The 19702-nt window shown below is 40.8% G+C and overlaps 1 protein-coding gene across 1 annotated transcript in view; it reads right to left on the bottom strand.

The window, feature by feature from the left end:
• LOC307144594 (B-cell receptor CD22-like) overlaps window positions 1-19702 on the bottom strand; it is a 41138-nt gene that overhangs the window by 10155 nt on the left and 11281 nt on the right. The window contains exons 5-8 of the mRNA XM_079847066.1: window positions 16241-16588; window positions 15894-16142; window positions 3104-3442; window positions 2757-3005 (exon numbers count right to left, since the gene is read on the bottom strand). Of these exons, the coding sequence (XP_079703192.1) occupies window positions 2757-3005; window positions 3104-3442; window positions 15894-16142; window positions 16241-16588 (1185 nt within the window). The remainder of the gene's footprint in view (window positions 1-2756; window positions 3006-3103; window positions 3443-15893; window positions 16143-16240; window positions 16589-19702) is intronic.

The following is a 19702-nucleotide window of genomic DNA, read 5'->3' as shown; positions in this document are numbered from 1 at the left end:
CCCATTCCTCTGAGGAAGGATCTTCTGACTCAGAGACGGGGCACCCTATGGCACCCGCGTCTGGACCTCTGGAAACTCATGTGTGGTTCCTGGATGGGACGTTGAGGTTCTAGGTGACTTACCCCCAGGGGTACATAACACCATCACTTCTGCACGGGTGCCATCCACAAGATGTGCCTACGCCTTGAAGTGGAACCTGTTCGTCGAGTGGTGTTCTACTAGCCGAGAGGACCCCCGAAGATGTTCGATAGGGTCCATGCTTTCCTTCTTGCAGCAAGGGTTGGAGCGAAGGCTGTCTCCCTCCACCCTCAAAGTACATGCTGCTGCTATTTCAGCATATCACGACCACATAGATGGCAAAACAGTAAGAAAGCACGACCTGGTCGTCAGGTTCCTTATGGGGGCGAGATGGTTAAACGCCCATCCTCCTGGGCGCTGGCACGTGGTTCCTCGCTAACAGATATCTGTAGAGCTGCGGGCTGGGCGACACCTAGATATTATAGCCTACGTGTAGAGCCGGTCTCCTCCCGTGGTCTCACCCTAACACCCTAACGTGTGTACCAATGTCGTATGCAACTTTATAGATGGTCCCTAAATGTGCGAATATCCAGTGTCAGGCAAACTGCCAGTACTTCACTGGGAATCGCTTAGCGTGAAACTTTACGCATTACGTTCATAGTCTAGTCCATCTGCTTGCTTGTAGCCTATTAATATAGCCTACATCACCAATAAGGTGGGAGTTTGGTCTTTTATATCACTGTATTTTGTCCATTGAGTTACTTTGAGTGTCCTGAGACCGCAGGGGAATCCTGGAGAGTGACGTATTGAGGGAATCCCCAGTTCTGCAGCACAGCGCCTTAATATAAAGTTAAGAAAACTAAACAACAGAGAGAAATATATGTCTACTACCTCAGATTTAACATTTGATCTGTACATCAGCATCGGGGAATAACATAATCTCGGTCACGACAGAGAAAGCTGTGCAAAACTTACATGTACAAAAGTAGCCTAATAGTGAAGACTTCAATGTAAACACAGCTTTTGTGTCTTTATCAGCTTTTGATAATCATCACAAATCATCGCCCTGATAATAATCACAAATAGCCTACTGCTTGCTCCATTTCTGTAATTCAACGAATGAATGAGCCTCTCACCCGTTGCTCTATAGTTTTCTTCGTCAGCAGCTGCTTGCACCTCCTGCTGGTGAGGCCAACTAACAGCTATGGAGATCATCAATCGGCAATCTACTGATATTCCTGCCATTCCCGGATGTCAAATGTTGAATTTTCTGTCGAATTTGAACCACTGAATTTGTAGAAGCACATTTGTAAAGCGAAATAAAATGGACGAAAAAATTGCCGGTTGAATATTATAGGTCGTATTTTTAAACAGAATGAACATTTTGGAAGTGAAATCTGAAAGGTGAATATGGATTATTGAATTTTTAATAATAAAAAAGTGTGTGAAATGTTTTGAATTGAAATATTCACAGGTTAATTATACAACCATGTTGAATTTCAGCCCATAAAAATGCAAGCCCTGAAAATACAATGCATTAAAATGCAAGCAGGGTTAATGTAATGCATATTTTTTCGAGTTGTGCAATTCAACAAGCTTTTTTGTTTCAAAAACATTTGTCAATATTTTACTTCCATACTGATAGCCCCTGATATCTCCTGATAGGGCCATTATGGGAGGGTCTTTGTCTTTCTCAGGTGTTAAAGACATTAATATTCATGATGTGTTCACGCATAAAGCTTACTTACACAAAACATGTCTTACAAATTTAAAATTGATATATTGTTTTATCTGAATGAGTTGTCATGATGATTTTCACATAGTTTTGGAGCAAATATTCCAGGCTACGTGATACAATTTTCAAAAGTCTTGTGAAGAAATAATCAGTAGGGGTTTCATGACCTTATTTCAGGGAGAATTTTTTTTGTGTGTTTTCACAAACCATGCATAAATGTCTTTATCTCAAAACGACAAACTTTTACATACATGCTGCTGACATATTATTGTAGCAGAGTTTGTGCTGAATACAGTGTAATCAGACTTTAGCCATTAAATTTGTCACAAGTAACAGAAATAAGCACAAATGTCAGAGCATGTCAGAACACCTCCAGGCCCAGAAAACACCTCAGACCCCAGAGGGTTAAATCCCCAGACCAGAACAAAAGGGTTATACCAATATTTTTTAGAGTTGTTTTGGGTCAATTCATGTACCCCAGGGAGTAACATCTGGTTTCGGGGGAGAGGGAAGAATTATCAGATATCTTGAAGAGACATCACCCAGAGAGAAGAACAGGATTATCCTAAGTTCTCAATCTTTCTCATAATACCAATGACTGCAATGAAATTAAGACCATTTTACCAATCGGACATTTAAAATGATACCAAACATGAAAAGGAAAAACAATAGATTCACAAGATGCATCATATGTGATATATAGACATTCTTTGTGAACTTTTGGTGACTTGACTCAGGAGGAGAGGAAGAGAGGAGGGAGAGGGGGATGCAGACATAAGCATTGAAGAAGAAAAGTTTGGACAAGACAATATCCTGTGCTCTTTCTTTGCGATCTTCTGTCCAGGGTGCGTTTATTGCTTTATCGTAGGGTAAATTGTATCTCAACTTTTGTTTTAGCAGGAAAATCAGTTATTACATTTAAAACTTATGACCAGTAGGGGTGAATCGTCAAGGAAAATGCATCACTAAATAAAACACTGAAGTACATAAAACACATACTCACACATGACATTGAGCTCAACAGCAGGAGAGATGTGAGTGTGTCCGTCTACAGCACAGCTATATCTGCCTGAATCCTCTCTTCTGACTGACTGCAGCAGGAGTTCATTGTTTCTGTCTCTTCTCTCAGTTAATGGCTGTGAGTTTCTGTACCAGATGAATGTTGCTCTGTCAGTCAGAGCGCAGCTGCTTTTACATCTCAGAGTGACTGAATCTCCCTCTGTCACTCTCTCAGGAGACTCCACCTGAAGATCTGAACACAACACACACATTATATCTAGTGCTGCTGTCATACACTGATTATTATTCAACATAATGCACAGAAGAAGAGATAAACCTCATCAAAGTCACCTGTGACAGTAAGATTCACTCCTGGTTTACCAATCCATTTGTCTTTATCAGTGATGAATCTGAAACAGTACATGTGTGAATCCTTCAGTGTCACATGACTCAGTCTGACGGTGCAGTTCTGCTGTTGATCTCCCAGATACTGAAGCCTCTGACTGTATTCAGGGTCCTCAGACAGATCTGGAGGATCTACATTATTTACAGGGTTTTTGGTCCAGAACACTTCCATGATCTGATGTTCAGTAGGGTATTTATAAGTGCATCTCATTATCACTGTTGAGTCCTTTAGTGCACAGATGTGTGAAGGACTGTAACTCACAACCCAATCAGCCCCAGAAACCGCTGAAACACAGATTATAGGGATAGTTTACACACACAAAATTGTTTTACAATTACCCTCATGTTGTTCCAAATCTTTACGCTGTTCTTTTTCCCTGGAACACATGAACTGTTAACATTGCAATGCAATTGAAATAATAGTTAGTGATGTACAGCACATAACTTGTACATTTATTTTTTATCTTGGTATGTTTTAGTTTGGGGGAAACAATGAAACATTTAGCTGAACTTTAGTTTTTACTAAACCAAAGACTAAAATTTGCTTAATATTATATTTTTGATTCATACAAAAAATGTGAAAGGGGGTTCAAAAGGATAATTGACAAAAGTTAAAATGAAGTTTGTAGTTCTGAACTGGATCCTGCTTCAAAGCGCTGTGGATTGTGGGCAATATTAGCTGTTATAGTGAGCACGGATCCACACTTTGAAAATCCATCAGAAATAGAAGACCATACAGGGACTTCTGGCATACTCTTTTCAACATACTATGCTTTGGGACATACTTATTTTAATATCTTATACTGTTAAGGATATACAGCATGGACATTGAGACGCAGGGTATCACTTGCCCACATAGCAACATTGTTTCGGCCCAGATCCGGCCCACATCTGGCACTTGTGGAATGCGGATCTGGCCCACATGCAGCGTGGAATGACGGCCCTTGGGTGGCCCACTCCTGTTTGCCAGATCTGGGCCACAAGCAGGCCATAGCAATGCTACATGTCAGCCAAGAGCAAATAAATAAACCAGAACTGGACCTTATCTGAGCCACAAAACCTGTGTATATTAAATATGGAGTCATCTCATCCTTAATAAGCCTGTTAACAAGCAGAATCACTGAAGGAAAGAAGAGAACAGAAAAAGAGACGAGCAGAAAAACAAGAACTACAACTGACTTCAGCCACAGCCTCAGATGAAATCAACTGAAGAGAAAAGAAGACATTAGATCTGTGAAGATCTCAGCAGAGGAGGATTAAACAACTCCACAAACAGCATTACCAGCTTCACTTATTACTAACCAGACTGACTTTATTTCTGTCAGACGTCTACAGAAGTTCTTATTGAGAATTAACAGGTGTTTAACTCTAATATGTTTCATTTGAAATCACCATAACAATGATCAGTGTTTCCATTAGTTGGGCTCTTAACTCTTATTATTCTTATCTTTTGTCTTTTTTTTGGCTGCTGTGACAGTGTGTTTGTCAAACACATTTACAGCAGCAAAGAAAGCTAAAGTGAAATGAGATCAGGTGATGATGGTTACCTGTTGATGATTTTATAATCATCATGAAATTACTTGTTTCACTGATGTCTTTGGAATCTAACAATTGTGTTGATCCATTAAAATTTTCACATCACAAACCCTGTGTTACTGCAGCATGTGCCATTGCTCTAACTGATGGTGTTCTTGGGATGGTACTCATCATTCATCTTCCTCCAAACACGTTTAGTGGAATTATGACCAAAAATTTTGGTCTCATCTGACCACATGACTTTCTCCCATGACTCCTCTGGATCATCCAAATGGTCATTGGCAAACTTAAGACGGGCCTTGACATGTGCTGGTTTAAGCAGGGGAACCTTCCGTGCCATGCATGATTTCAAACCATGACGTCTTAGTGTATTACCAACAGTAACCTTGGAAACGGTGGTCCCAGCTCTTTTCAGGTCATTGACCAGCTCCTCCCATGTAGTTCTGGGCTAATTTCTCACCTTTCTTAGGATCATTGAGACCCCACGAGGTGAGATCTTGCATGGAGCCCCAGTCCGAGGGAGATTGACAGTCATGTTTAGCTTCTTCCATTTTCTAATGATTGCTCCAACAGTGGACCTTTTTTCACCAAGCTGCTTGGCAATTTCCCCGTAGCCCTTTCCAGCCTTGTGGAGGTGTACAATTTTGTCTCTAGTGTCTTTGGACAGCTCTTTGGTCTTGGCCATGTTAGTAGTTGGATTCTTACTGATTGTATGAGGTGGACAGGTGTCTTTATGCAGCTAACGACCTCAAACAGGTGCATCTAATTTAGGATAATAAATGGAGTGGAGGTGGACATTTTAAAGGCAGACTAACAGGTCTTTGAGGGTCAGAATTCTAGCTGATAGACAGGTGTGCAAATACTTATTTGCAGCTGTATCATACAAATAAATAGTTAAAAAATCATATATTGTGATTTCTGGATTTTTTTTTTTAGATTATGTCTCTCACAGTGGACATGCACCTACGATGACAATTTCAGACCCCTCCATGATTTTCAAGTGGGAGAACTTGCAAAATAGCAGGGTGTTCAAATACTTATTTTCCTCACTGTATATATATATATATATATATATATATATATATATATATATATATAAAATACAATTTTTGTCAAAAATAAAGTCATCAACTAAGATGTTAGCTGTTCCAATGTTGGCTATATTCAAACTAATGAATACATATGATAAAATGTAGGCCTATAATCATTTTTTTTACAAAGAAAGAGTACACTTGAAATATTGTTGAAATTGTAATTATTGTTGTAATTGTAACCTTTTTAATAAAATAGCAAAACATATTTACAAGATAGATGTAAGCAAAATCTTAAATGGTCAATATAAGTCTTCTTCTAAATATATATTTTGTCCTTGCACTGGCTCAGTCAGTGTCACACCTGAATGAATGGCTCATTATGCATAATGGGGTGGGACATTGTATTCTCAGGTGTAAACCACTCCTCGTTCACGCCCCCCTCGCATATTGGCTTTCCAAGCAAAACCTGTCTTACACAATTTAAATCAATGTATTGTTTTATGTGAACGATAAAGCAAGACTATTTTCACATAATTTTGAAGCCAGAACTCGAAGCGACAACATCCATTAGTCAAAAGTCTTGTGGACATATTTAGTATGAGTTTTGTGGTCTTATTTCAGCAACTTTCATTTTTATTTTTTTCAATAACCACGCATTAACATTATTCTCTTAAAAATACAAACATCTACATTCATGTTGCTCGCATATTATGGTAGCCCTGTTTGTGCTATATAGAGTGAATTTACACCTTTGCCATTATCATGTTTATAAATAACTGAAAAAAGCACAAATGTCAGGGCATGTCAAAACATCCCAAGAGCCCCAAAAACACCTTAGACCCCAGAGGGTTATATACACAGGAGGTTAAGAAGCAGAGCGTAGCGGACCGTGCTCCCCCTCGAGGGATTGGGGACAGGCTCGCCGCGCTCAGCAACCTCTCAAGCCAGACCTCAGGACTATTATTAATAGAAAAAAGAAGTCCTGATGGTCTGGCGCCCAATCTAGTGGGGGTAGTCCCCCGCGGGATGGGGCGCGTTCAAGACCTATTCGTCCCTTCCCGCTACCCTCACAAAACCACTCCATCCCCGCCACCTCTCGTGCCTCGGGGGGCAGCGGTTTCCAGCGAAATATTAGATGTTCCGTCGTTTCCGGCTGTCATTCCGGACACGGAACATCTAACATCCCCTCAAAAGGAAGAATTAAAATTAATACCACTCTCAGAAAGTCTGGCAGCGTGGAAACTTCTGCCAGGCGTTTCTGCGTGGGTATTAAGCACAGTACAGTTAGGATACAGAATCCAATTTATTCGTCGTCCTCCGCGTTTCAAAGGCGTGATTTTCACTACCGTGAAACCGGAGCAGATGCATGTACTGTCGCAAGAGCTGCAAACTCTTCTGAGCAAAGAGGCCATAGAACATGTTCCTCTTCCAGAGAGGGAGTCAGGTTATTACAGCAGATACTTCCTAGTACCCAAAAAGGATGGGGGGTTGCGTCCAATCTTAGATCTTCGAGGCTTAAACCGCACAGTCAAAGCACTCAAGTTCAAGATGTTAACCATCAAGACGGTCGTGTCGCAAATTCAACATCGCGATTGGTTCGTCATGATCGATCTGAAGGACGCATATTTTCACATAGAAATATTGCCACAACACAGGAAATTCCTGAGGTTCGCTTTCGGGGGCGAAGCGTACCAATTTCGGGTTCTTCCATTCGGTCTAGCACTGTCACCCCGCACATACACAAAATGCATGGATGCAGCACTGGCTCCAATGCGACTCCGGGGCATTCGCATTTTGAATTATATCGACGATTGGTTAATTCTAGCACAATCACGAGAGATGGCGCTCCAACACAGAGACATTGTGTTAGCTCATCTAGTTTCTCTAGGGCTGAAACTCAACACCAAGAAAAGTGTTCTTTCTCCTGCTCAGAGAACGAATTATCTCGGGATCGTTTGGGATTCGGTTACGATGCGGGCACAAATGTCTCCCGCTCGAATCGAGACCATTCGGCAGACCATGCCCAAAGTCAAGCTAGGCCAAGTTCGTACTGTTCATCAGTATCAAAGAATGTTGGGTCTCATGGCATCAGCCTCCACGGTGATTCCTCTGGGGCTGTTGCACATGAGACCGTTTCAGTTGTGGCTAAAAGCCAGAGGATTTCATCCAAGAGCCAATCCTCAAAGGCAAATAAAAGTGACGCGCCGCGGGCTTCGTACACTATCTCTGTGGCTCAGACCCCGGTTCCTCGCCTTGGGTCCCACTTTAGGGGCGCCGTGTCGTCGCAAACTGCTAACGACGGACGCCTCCCTGGCGGGCTGGGGAGCGGTCTTGGATGGCCGTCCAGCTCAAGGGGAATGGGAGGGTCATCAGCTCGATTGGCACATCAATTGCCTCGAGCTGATGGCCATATTTCTGGCTCTGAAATATTTTCTCCATCAATTGAGGGGCTGTCATGTCCTAGTGCGGGTGGACAACACAGCAGCAGTCTCGTATATAAATCACCAGGGGGGTCTCCAGTTTCTCTGCTCCCGGGAGTTCTAGCCAGAATTCGCCAACAAGGGTCTTGCCTCTTACTGATAGCGCCGCGTTGGCCGAACAGAGTATGGTTCTCGGAGATAATGTCTCTCCTCGACGGCTCGCCGTGGGCGATTCCGGAGAGGAGGGACCTTCTGTCTCAGGCGGAGGGCACGATATTCCATCCCAGGCCCGACCTGTGGAATCTTCACATTTGGCCCCTGATGGGAACCAACTGAGGGACACTGGGCTTTCGCCTGCCGTTATTGAAACATCCTAAGTGCTAGGGCTTCCTCCACTAGACAAAGTTATGCCAGTAAATGGGGTGTTTTTGAAAGATGGTGTGTTGTACACAATGTAGATCCAGTTAACTGCCAGGTTGCTTCAGTTCTGGACTTCATGCAAGAGAAATTATCAACAGGCACATGCCCTGCTACTCTTAAGGTTTATGTGGCCGCTCTTTCGGCTTGCCACGCCTTGGTAGACGGGGCACCGCTCGGGAGACACCCTCTGCTCTCTCGCTTCCTTCGTGGGGCCAGGCGACTGAGGCCTCCAGTAAAAACCAAGATCCCGTCGTGGGACTTAGCTATAGTTCTCGAGGGTCTGGTTGACACCACCTTTGAACCTATAGAATCAGCGTCTGATAAACTTCTGACTCTAAAAATGGTTTTTCTAATGGCAATAACTTCCTTGAAAAGAATTGGGGATATGCAGGCTCTGTCTATTTCGCCATCCTGCTTAGACTTTGCCCCAGGAATGGTGAAAGTGATTTTGCATCCACATCCTGATTACCTGCCTAAGGTTCCATTTTCGGCTGTACATCCGGTCATTCTAGAAGCCTTCTGTCCTCCACCGTTCACAACGCCGGAGCAGGAGAAATCTCATAGACTGTGTCCAGTCCGTGCTCTTCAGGCTTACATCCACCGCACTAGCCAGTGGCGTAAGTCAGAGCAACTGTTCGTCTGTTATGGGGGCAGCAACAGAGGAGGAGCTGCTACCAAGCAGACTATGTCTCATTGGGTCAGGGATGCTATCGCTCTTGCTTATGAGGCGCGAGGGCAAGCTTCGCCTATAGGTCTTAGAGCTCACTCCACCAGGGGGGTCGCCTCTTCTAGTGCTTTGGCAAGGGGGGCCCCTTTACAACATGTTTGTGATGCGGCAGGTTGGTCCTCTCCGCACACATTCATAAGATTTTATAGTTTGGATGTTCATGCCACTCCGGGCTCTCATGTCCTTGAGTCGACATCGCAAGCTAATGTCTAGGCCTTCTTACGTTCTTGTGAAACACACCTGCACAACCGTGGGAGTCCAGACATGTTCAAGCACGGCAGCGTGGGTATTCTCGTTCCCAATACGCTGAGCAGCGCAGCATCGATTGTAGCTTTCGAAAGGGAACGTCTCCGGTTACTTAACTATAACCTTGTTCCCTGAGAAAGCGGAACGAGATGCTGCGCTACTTTGCCGTGCTGAAGATGTCCCAGGACTGAGGCTATAAGTAAATGAGCCACAGGTGCATCGTCAGGATATTTTGTCTGAAGAGCAGTCCTGGGACATCTTCAGCACGGCAAAGTAGCACAGGATCTCGTTCTGCTCTCTCAGGGAACAAGGTTACAGTTAAGTAACCGGAGACGATTTAGCACAATGCTAATTAAGTTGGCTTGGGAAAGCCAACTTACTGAAATCCTATTTAAACGTATTATTATTCTTCTGACCCAAAATTTTTCAACTCTAACTCCTCCTAGAGCTTTAACTCTACAAACTCCAAACTCAGGTCAGACCTTCAGACTGTTCTGACTCGAGTTGCTATACCTTTTCAGACTGATTTGACTTTCAGTTTTCTTAAAAATTAATATTAAATATCATAAAAATCCCATTGACTTTCATTGCAGACTGCTCAAATTGAGCCAAGGCTACGGTGGCCCATTAGTGCACAAACACAAAAACTCAAATCTAAACTCCCTGAAGCCCTAGACTCAATTAAACTACTATTCTATGTACTAATAAACCTATCTACCTATCTATCTATCTATCTATCTACAAACCTTATCTATCTATCTATCTATCTTCAAACCTTATCTATCTTTCTTTCATTCTAACTAATCTATCTTTCATTCTAACTAATCTATCTTTCTTTCTTTCTTTCTTTCTTTCTTTCTAACTAATCTATCTTTCTTACTTTCTTTCTTTCTAACTAATCTATCTTTCTAACTAATCTATTTATCCTTCTATCTAATCTATCTTTATTTCTAACTAATCCATCATTCATTCTAATTAATCTATCTTTCTTTTTAACTAACTAATCTATCTATCTTTATTTTTAACTAACTAATCCATCTTTCTTTCTTTTTAACTAATCTATCTTTCTTTCTAACTAATCTATCTTTCTAACTAATCTATCTATTTATCCTTCTATCTAATCTATCTTTCTTTCTAACTAATCCATCTTTCGTTCTAATTAATCTATCTTTCTTTCTAACTAATATATCTTTCTTTCTTTTTAACTAATCCATCTTTCTTTCTTTCTAACTAATCCATCATTCTTTCTAACCATTCTTTCTTTCATTCTTTCTAACTAACCAATCATCTTTCTTTCTTTCTAACTAATCCTTCTTTCTAACTAATCTATCTATTTATCCTTCTATCTAATCTATCTATCTTTCTTTCTTTCTTTCTTTCTAAATAATCCATCTTTCTTTCTTTCTTTTTTCCTAACTAATCAATCTTTTTTCTTTCTCTCTTGCTAATATATCTTTCTAACTAATCAGTCTGTCTTTCTTTTTAACTAATCCATCTATCTTTCTTGCTAAATAATCTATCTTTCTTTCTTTCTTTCTAACTAACTAATCCACCATTCATTCTTTATTTCACTTTCTAACTAATATATCTTTCTTTTAAACTAATCCATCTTTCTTTATTTTTAACTATCTAATCCATCTTTCTTTCTTTCTTTCTTTCTTTCTTTCTAAGTAATCCATCTTTCTTTCTTTCTAACTAATCCATCTTTGTTTCTTACTAATACATCTTTCTTTCTTTCTAACTAACTAATCCACTGTTCATTCTTTCTTTCATTCTAGCTAATCTATCTTTTTTCTAACTAATCTTTCTTTCTTTCTTACTAATCCATTTTTTTTCTCTCTTACTAATCTATATTTCTTTCTAACTAATCAGTCTTTATTTCTTTCATTCTAACTAATCTATTTTTCTTTCTTTCTTTCTAACTAATCCACCATTCTTTCTTTCTTTCATTCTTTCTTTCTTTATACCTAATATTTTCTTTCTTTCTTTCTTTCTTTCTTTCTTTCTTTCTTTCTTTCTTTCTTTCTAACTAATCCACCGTTCATTCTTTCTTTCATTCTAGCTAATCTATCTTTTTTCTAACTAATCTTTCTTTCTCTTTCTTTCTTTCTTTCTTACTAATCAATTTTTCTTTCTCTCTTACTAATCTTTCTTTCTAACTAATCAGTCTTTCTTTCATTCATTCTAACTAATCTATTTTTCTTTCTTTCTTTCTTTCTAACTAATCCACCATTCATTCTTTCTTTCTTTCTACCTAATCTTTTTTTCTTTCTTTCTTTCTTTCTTTCTTTCTTTCTTTCTTTATACCTAATCTTTTTCTTTCTTTCTTTCTTTCTTTCTTTATATATACCTAATCTTTCTTTCTTTCTTTCTTTCTACCTAATCTTTCTTTCTTTATTTCTAACTAATCTTTCTTTCTAACTAATCTTTCTTTCTTTCTTTCTAACTAATCTTTCTTTTTTCTTTCTTTCTTTCTAACTTTTCTTTCTTTTTAACTAATCTTTCTTTCTTTTTAACTAATCTTTCTTTCTTTCTCTTTCTTTCCAACTGATCTTTCTTTCTTTTTCTTTCTAACTAATCTTTTTATTTCTTTCTTTCTATTTCTTTCTTTCTAACTAATCTTTCTTTCTTTTTCTTTCTAACTATTCTTTCTTTCTAACTCATTTATCAATCAAAATTTAAACTACTTTAAACTTCAAACTACTTAAAACTTCTAACTACTTTTAACTTCTTCAAACTCTGTGGTCCGGCTTTCTCAAGCCATCTTAAAGTTTGTCTCAACAAACTTTTTTTTCTAGTTTCCATCTGTAGTCCTACAACATAAATTATATTTCTGAGAAGTATATAAAAAGAAGACTGAAAGTATACTTTCTTATTTTTAGTTTAAAATAAGTATACTAATAGCACACTTGAATACATTTATTTTCCGTAAGGGATGTCTCGTAAGCGATTGGGGTGTTTTGTTGTTGGATGTAAGAGTGAACATAGTAGTCTTCGTTTACTAGTCCTGACATCAGAGCCGCTAGTGTTGTCAAAAGTATCGACTTCGGTACCAAGTCATTACTGAAATTCAAAAAATGTGACGAAACCAGCATTTCCCTCTAGCATTTTGAGCGCTGTTGAGCAGATTCTTAAACACCTCTGATTGGCCATTACATTCACACACTCAACATATGTCTCTGATTGGCTACAATAATCAACACTTCAAAAACATGTTGTAAACAGACACCTTACACAGCGCTTAGATACACACTGGAGCGTTTAAAAGCAGGCATCTATCAGCGGATCCCTAATATATCCATTGATAGACGGATCCCCTGATAGACAGATGCAATGATAGACACCGGATTTCAAACATTCCCGTGTGTATCTGTAAGCGCTCGGTGAAGACAACATGTTTTTGAAGCTTTGATCATTTGTAGCCAATCAGAGCACCTAAACACAATGGCCAGTCAGAGGTGTTTAAGAATCCATTCAACAGCGCTCAAATTGCTACTATATTAAAAATATCACTATGTTATTTATTGTTTAAATGCAGCATTGTGAGCATAAGATACTTCTATCAAAAACATTTTTAAAAATCTTAATTATTTATGTAAAGACCACCCACTGGCCCAAAGACGGAGTCCAACGGTCTGGGCGAAGGTATAATGTGTGTATGTCTTTCCAGCGCTCCAGTGAAGTTCACTTAATTCATTGGAATTTAGTTTCAATAAAATCAATGGATTCCTGACAGAGACACACAGGGGTGTGTGAGTGTGTTTCAAGTGTAAGACTTGAGAAAACACTGACACAGCACTGCATGGGGGTTATTCCTGGTTACAGGTTCCCAAAGTCTGCTCTGCCACTTCCCCTTAACCCCCTGAGGTCGGCAATCACGCCGGCGTGATCTGCTCGTTTTTTTTTTTATCAGTGCAAAATACTCTGTTGATTTTGATTTTACATACTTGTGTTGGACATCATTCAAAGCTGTTAAATGTCTTCTTTTATTTGTGTACACTCATAATAAAAACAAAATGTTGTGTTTTCCGTAAAACAAAGAAAATAAACATGATGCGCGTTCTGCCGTCTCTCTCAATGTGAAACTCATTCTGAAACGCGACAGAAAATGACCTGTTACTCAGCGAATGTTTGTCACACAGACTTAAAACGCATGTCTATACAACGCTTGGAATCTCTATTTTTAAAGTATGTAAATTATATAAAAAACAAATATTATATTTTTAAGTAATCCATACCAAAGCAGCGGCATGTACAGTTTCTCAAACGCGTCCTAATTAACTATAATGTGACCACACCCACGCGCGCACGAGCGATTGACATGCAAATGATCCATGCGGAGAAACGCAGACCTGTAAACGCCCTCATCACCTCAAAACAAAGAAGCAGAGACTTCGTAACTTACTCCTCTCTGCTTTCATCGAGTTTGGACGAATGTAAGCTGTGCTGTGCTGTGCTGTTTACCTTGAATTTACCTCGGATTTACCTCAGAAGAACGCGATTTGAAGATGAGACGATTTTTAAGGTAAGACATGTTAAACTGGTCGTGCCAGATTAAAATGTATGTTATGAAATGAGTTTGGAGTAAAAACATGAACTAAGCCTAATGTCATATATGTAGCCTACATGTAGGCCTATATATAGACAGAAACATGAAATGTGAACTGGTAGGCAACCTTTCAGTGCTTGTATACATGTTCGACACGAGGATGTTTTTATATTATATTATAAAAAACAGCATGGTAAAAGTAGGCTAATATATATATATATATATATATATATATATATATATATATATATGTGTGTGTGTGTGTGTGTGTGTGTATTCTGTACATTTTAAAAAGCTATTTTAACCTGAAAAATCTAAAATGTATTCCCCAAATTGTGCAGCATAATTTCTCTTGATATCAGAATCTTCACAGCTGTTTTGTTGTTGTTGTTGTTTTTAGAGGAACAAGATGCCACTGAATAAGTCCTGCTGACTTCAACATTCACATAAGTCTCCATCCATGAACATGCTAAAGTGAAAAATCAAACACCATGGAAATGAAAGGTATGTACTATGTTTCAGGAATGGCACAAAGGTGTGTGACAGTTCAAGTCTCTGTCTTTAGTTCAGTGTGTTAAATAATGTGTTTTTTTTTTGTCATTTGTGTATCTTTGGATTATGTTGTGTTGTAAATAAATTAAAAACAATCTAAAAGCCATTCTTTTTTAAATCTCCTCATTCTTTGTGCAAGGTTGCTCAGAATGATAGGGCCTGATAGCTCCTAATAGGGCCGTTAGGGGAGGTTCTTTGTCTTTCTCAGGTGAGAAAAGCTTACATATTAATGAGCTCCCGCATAAGGCTTTTTCACACAAAACACGTCGTAAAATTTTTAAATCAATATATTGTCTTCTCTGAATGAGCAGTCAGGGTGATTTTCACATAGTTTTGAAGCAAATATTCTAGGCTACGTCATACAATTTTCAAAAGTCTTATGAAGAAATAATCAGTATGGGTTTCATGAGCTTATTTCAGTGACAATTGTTTTTTGTTTTTTCACAAACCACGCATAAATGTTATTATCTCAAAACTACAAACTTTTACACACATGCTGCTGATATATTATTGTAGCAGAGTTTGTGCTGAATACAGTGTAATCAGACTTTAGCCATGAAAATGTCACAAGTAACAGAAATAAGCACAAATGTCAGAGCATGTCAGAACACCTCCAGGGCCCAGAAAACAGCTCAGACCTCAGAGGGTTAAATACCCAGACCATAACAAAAGGGTTATACCAATATTTTTTAGAGTTGGTTTGGGTCAGTTCATGTACCCCAGGGGGTAACTCCTGGTTTTGGGGGAGAGGGGAGAATTATCAGATATCTTGAAGAGACATCACCCAGAGAGAAGAACAGGATTCTCCTAAGTTCTCAATCTTTCTCATAATACCAATGACTGCAATGAAATTAAGACCATTTTACCAATCACACTGAGACATTTAAAATTATACCAAACATGAAAAGGAAAAACAATAGATTCACAAGATGCATTGTTATGTGACATATAGACATTCTTAGTGAACTTTTGGTGACTTTAAGGGAGAGGAAGGGAGGAGGGAGAGGGGGATGCAGACATAAGGAAGAAGAAAAGTTTGGACAAGACAATGTCCTGTGCTCTTTCATTGCGATATTCTGTCCAGGGTGCATTTTAATGCTTTATTGCTTTATTGTACGGTGAATTTTATCTCAGCTTTTGTTTTAGCAGGAAAATCAGTTCTTACATGTAAAACTTATGACCAGCAGGGGTGAATCGTCAAGGAAAATACATCACTAAATAAAACACTGAAGTACATACAACACATACTCACACATGACATTGAGCTGAACAGCAGGAGAGATGTGAGTGTGTCCGTCTACAGCACAGCTATATCTGCCTGAATCCTCTCTTCTGACTGACTGCAGCAGGAGTTCATTGTTTCTGTCTCTTCTCTCAGTTAATGGCTGTGAGTTTCTGTACCAGATGAATGTTGCTCTGTCAGTCAGAGCGCAGCTGCTTTTACATCTCAGAGTGACTGAATCTCCCTCTGTCACTCTCTTAGGAGACTCCACCTGAAGATCTGAACACAACACACACATTATATCTAGTGCTGCTGTCATACACTGATTATTATTCAACATAATGCACAGAAGAAGAGATAAACCTCATCAAACTCACCTGTGACAGTAAGAGTGACTCCTGATTCACCAGTCCAGTTTCCATCAGGTTTATCAGTGATGAATCTGAAATAGTACATGTCTTCATCCTTCAGTGTCACATGACTCAGTCTGACGGTGCAGTTCTGCTGTTGATCTCCCAGATACTGAAGCCTCTGACTGTATTCAGGGTCCTCAGACAGATCTGGAGGCTCTTCGTAATCTATTACCAGTGCTTTGGTCCAGAACACTTTCATGATCTGATGGTCAGTAGGGTATTTATAAGTGCATCTCATTATCACTGTTGAGTCCTTTAGTGCACAGATGTGTGAAGGACTGTAACTCACACCCCACTCAGCATCAGAAACACCTGAAACACAGATTATAGGGATAGTTTACACACACAGAATAAAATGTTTTACAATTACCCTCATGTTGTTCAAAATCTTTACGCTGTTCTTTTTCCCTGGAACACATGAACTGTTAACATTGCAACGCAATTGAAATAATAGTTAGTGATGTACAGCACATAACTTGTACATTCATTTATTTTATCTTGGTATGTTTTAGTTTGGGAGAAACAATGAAACATTTAGCTGAACTTTAGTTCCCTTTCGAGGGAACTCAAACTGCGTCGAATGACAGTTTGGGGGGAACGCCACTCAGCGTAGCGCCTCTGAAGTATGAACTAAACTAAACCTATCCTGATTGGTGTTGCGTCATGACGTAATGTCAATACAAAAGGACGCCGGCACACAACAGAGATAGCTTTCTGTTCTTCAGCAAGCGCTCTCTGTTCTTGTATGTCCTATTTGGTGTTGTTTGTCACAAGTCACAAGCATTTATATATAAATATGGCGAGTAAAAGCAGTTACAGGAGGTGTGTGCATCCCTGCCCACGTTATATCACGGGTGGGGACACACACCAACTGTGTGTACACTGTTTGGGAGCGCAGCATGTGCAGGCAGCTCTCGAGGGGGGCTGCTTGCGAGGATTGTGAAAAATTAACAATCCGTGTGCTGCGCTCTCGTCTGACAATTTTTGATGAAGATGGCCAGGCTCGTGAGCCTCGTGGTGCGGGACCCGCGTTCGCTGAGGTGGCGCGGCAATGCTCTTCATGGGGCTCGCAGATGGATCTGGCAGGGGATCCCAAGACTGCCGAGGCACGCTCTCGTGATTCATCCAACAGTTCCGATGCTCTCTCTCCTCGTGTGGAAGCCCGCTCTGTGGCTTCTTCCGCACGAGTGGAGAGCCCGATGCTTGAGCTGTCTGCTTCCGAGGAAGTAGACGTGCTCAGCATCGAAGGCGGGGATTTTGGGGATGACTCGCCACCCCATGTCCCCGCATATGATGAGCTGGTGGAGGTTGTCTCTCGTGGCCACATGAGAGGCAGGAAGCGCTAGTAAAAAGCAAGTTGGACCGTTCTTTCCCGATTTGCATAATGAGTTGTGTAAATCGTGGAAAAATCCACACTCATCTCGCGTGTCCAACCCCCCTGTTTTGAACTTCAGTAACATCTTGGGGGCGCGATAGAACGGTTATGGGATGATGCCTCGGGTGGAACAGCCGCTTGCCACCTATTTAGCCCCCGAGTCTGCATCATCCCTAAAAACCCTGGTGCTGCCCACTAAACCGTGTCGTGAAACATCATCGTTGGTGGGCAGGGCTTATATGGCTGCGGGTCGGGCTGGTGCTAGTCTGCATACAAAAACCAAGGGGTTCTCCCCGAGGGGAAACCCATTTCGCATGATCAGGGTTACGCGCAGATGCCTTTGTTCCCTATCTATGTGGAAGAAAGCTTGGTTTCTGTCCCAAGGTCCCGTGCTGGGAGCGTCATGTCGTCGGAAAGCCGCCTCGACAGATGCCTCCCTCACGGGCTGGGGCGCGGTCATGGACGGCCGCTTTACGAGAGGTCTATGGCAGGACCATCATTCCTCCTGGCATATAAACTGCCTGGAAATGTTGCCGGTGTTCCGAGCTCTGAGGAGCTTCCTGCCGGATCTCAAGGGTCATCACGTCCTTGTGAGGACGGACAATATGTCGGTGGTGGCCTATATAAACCATCAAGGGGGTCTGAGGGCTCGCCCTCTATGCAGACTGGCACATCAGATCCTCCTGTGGTCCCAGGGGAAATTGTTGTCTCTCCGAGCAACATACATCCCAGGGAAACAGAATCAGGGAGCAGACATCCTGTCGAGGCAGGGGCTGAGGCCCGGGGAATGGAGACTCCATCCCGAGGTGGTGGAGTCAATATGTCAGAGGTTCGGCCCAGTGGAAGTGGATCTATTCGCGTCTCGAGAGACGACTCACTGTCCACTGTGGTTCTCCCTCACACATCCAGCCCTACTGGAGTTGGATGCCATGGTACAGACGTGGCTGAGGCTGCGTTTGTATGCATTTCCCCCGATCGCTCTGCTCCTGGGAGTTCTAGAGAGGGTGGATGGAAGTCTTTGTTTGAAGCTGGCTTTGCAGAAGAAACGTGGACCGAAACTTTGCCGCAAAACTTAACTTAGAACCGAGACTCACAACGGAAAAGAAAGGAAAACCCAGAAAAGAAAGAAAATTGAGACGAGAGTAGTAAGATGGCTTGAATAAAGCTGTTGAACCCGTTCTTCTGATCTTAATTTGGGTTCTTTGTCTCTTCGCATCTACATGGTTACTTGTCTGTCTGGTTTTTTATCTTCATCTTTGTTCTGCGCGCTTTACTGACGCCCTGCGTTGGGTTTTAAAGGTTTTTTTATCTGAAAAGGATTTGGAAGTCTGACTGCTGCTTTGTTTGCAAAGTCGTAAATCATGTCGTCCCTGGGGGGGGGTGTCGGTTCTCTAGCTTTAAGCGGAGACCAGATGCACCAGTTTAGACATGATTTCTAATTATCAGAATACGAAACATTTTACACAGATTTAATTCCAGCCATCTTGCTAGTTGTGTTCGTACCATCTCTGAATCGATCCGTCTTGCAAAACTATCAATGGTTGACAACGTTCTTCCTTTAGTTAACCAATAAAAAGTCTTTGGTTAGCAGACTCTCTGGAGCCTGTGGGTGATTTATGGCTCTGGGTTTGGTGATTTGAGTCTGGAATGTGAAGACTCTGTGTGGGATTATGTTTGAACAAAATCACCTAGAAGCTTCAATTGTGTTTGATTATAGGTCAGTCAAGAATTGTTCTGGGATGAGTTTTATGGATTTTGATATGTAAAGTCTCTTGGTGTGTAAAGTTTATCGGGTTTAAGACATTCCAATCTGAGGTCATGGATAGTTCCTGCTGAAATCTGTTTTGTTCATCTCTCGTGGGACCTTGGTCTCTGTCATTCTCTTAACCAATCAGTATTCGGCAACAAATCTAGCATTGACCAGTTATTTCGTTATTGGGGCTCATCGCTTTGAAGTTTGCATAGTGCTGGGGGGGCTCTTTTAAATAGCCAGACTGGTGGCGCCTGGACCCGATGGCAAGATTGATGATGATGATGATAAGTTCTGAACA

This window comes from Squalius cephalus (genome assembly GCF_949319135.1).
Source record: "Squalius cephalus genome assembly, chromosome: 2".
Classification (NCBI taxonomy): Eukaryota; Metazoa; Chordata; class Actinopteri; order Cypriniformes; family Leuciscidae; genus Squalius; species Squalius cephalus.
This window is presented reverse-complemented; position numbering and strand designations above follow the sequence as displayed.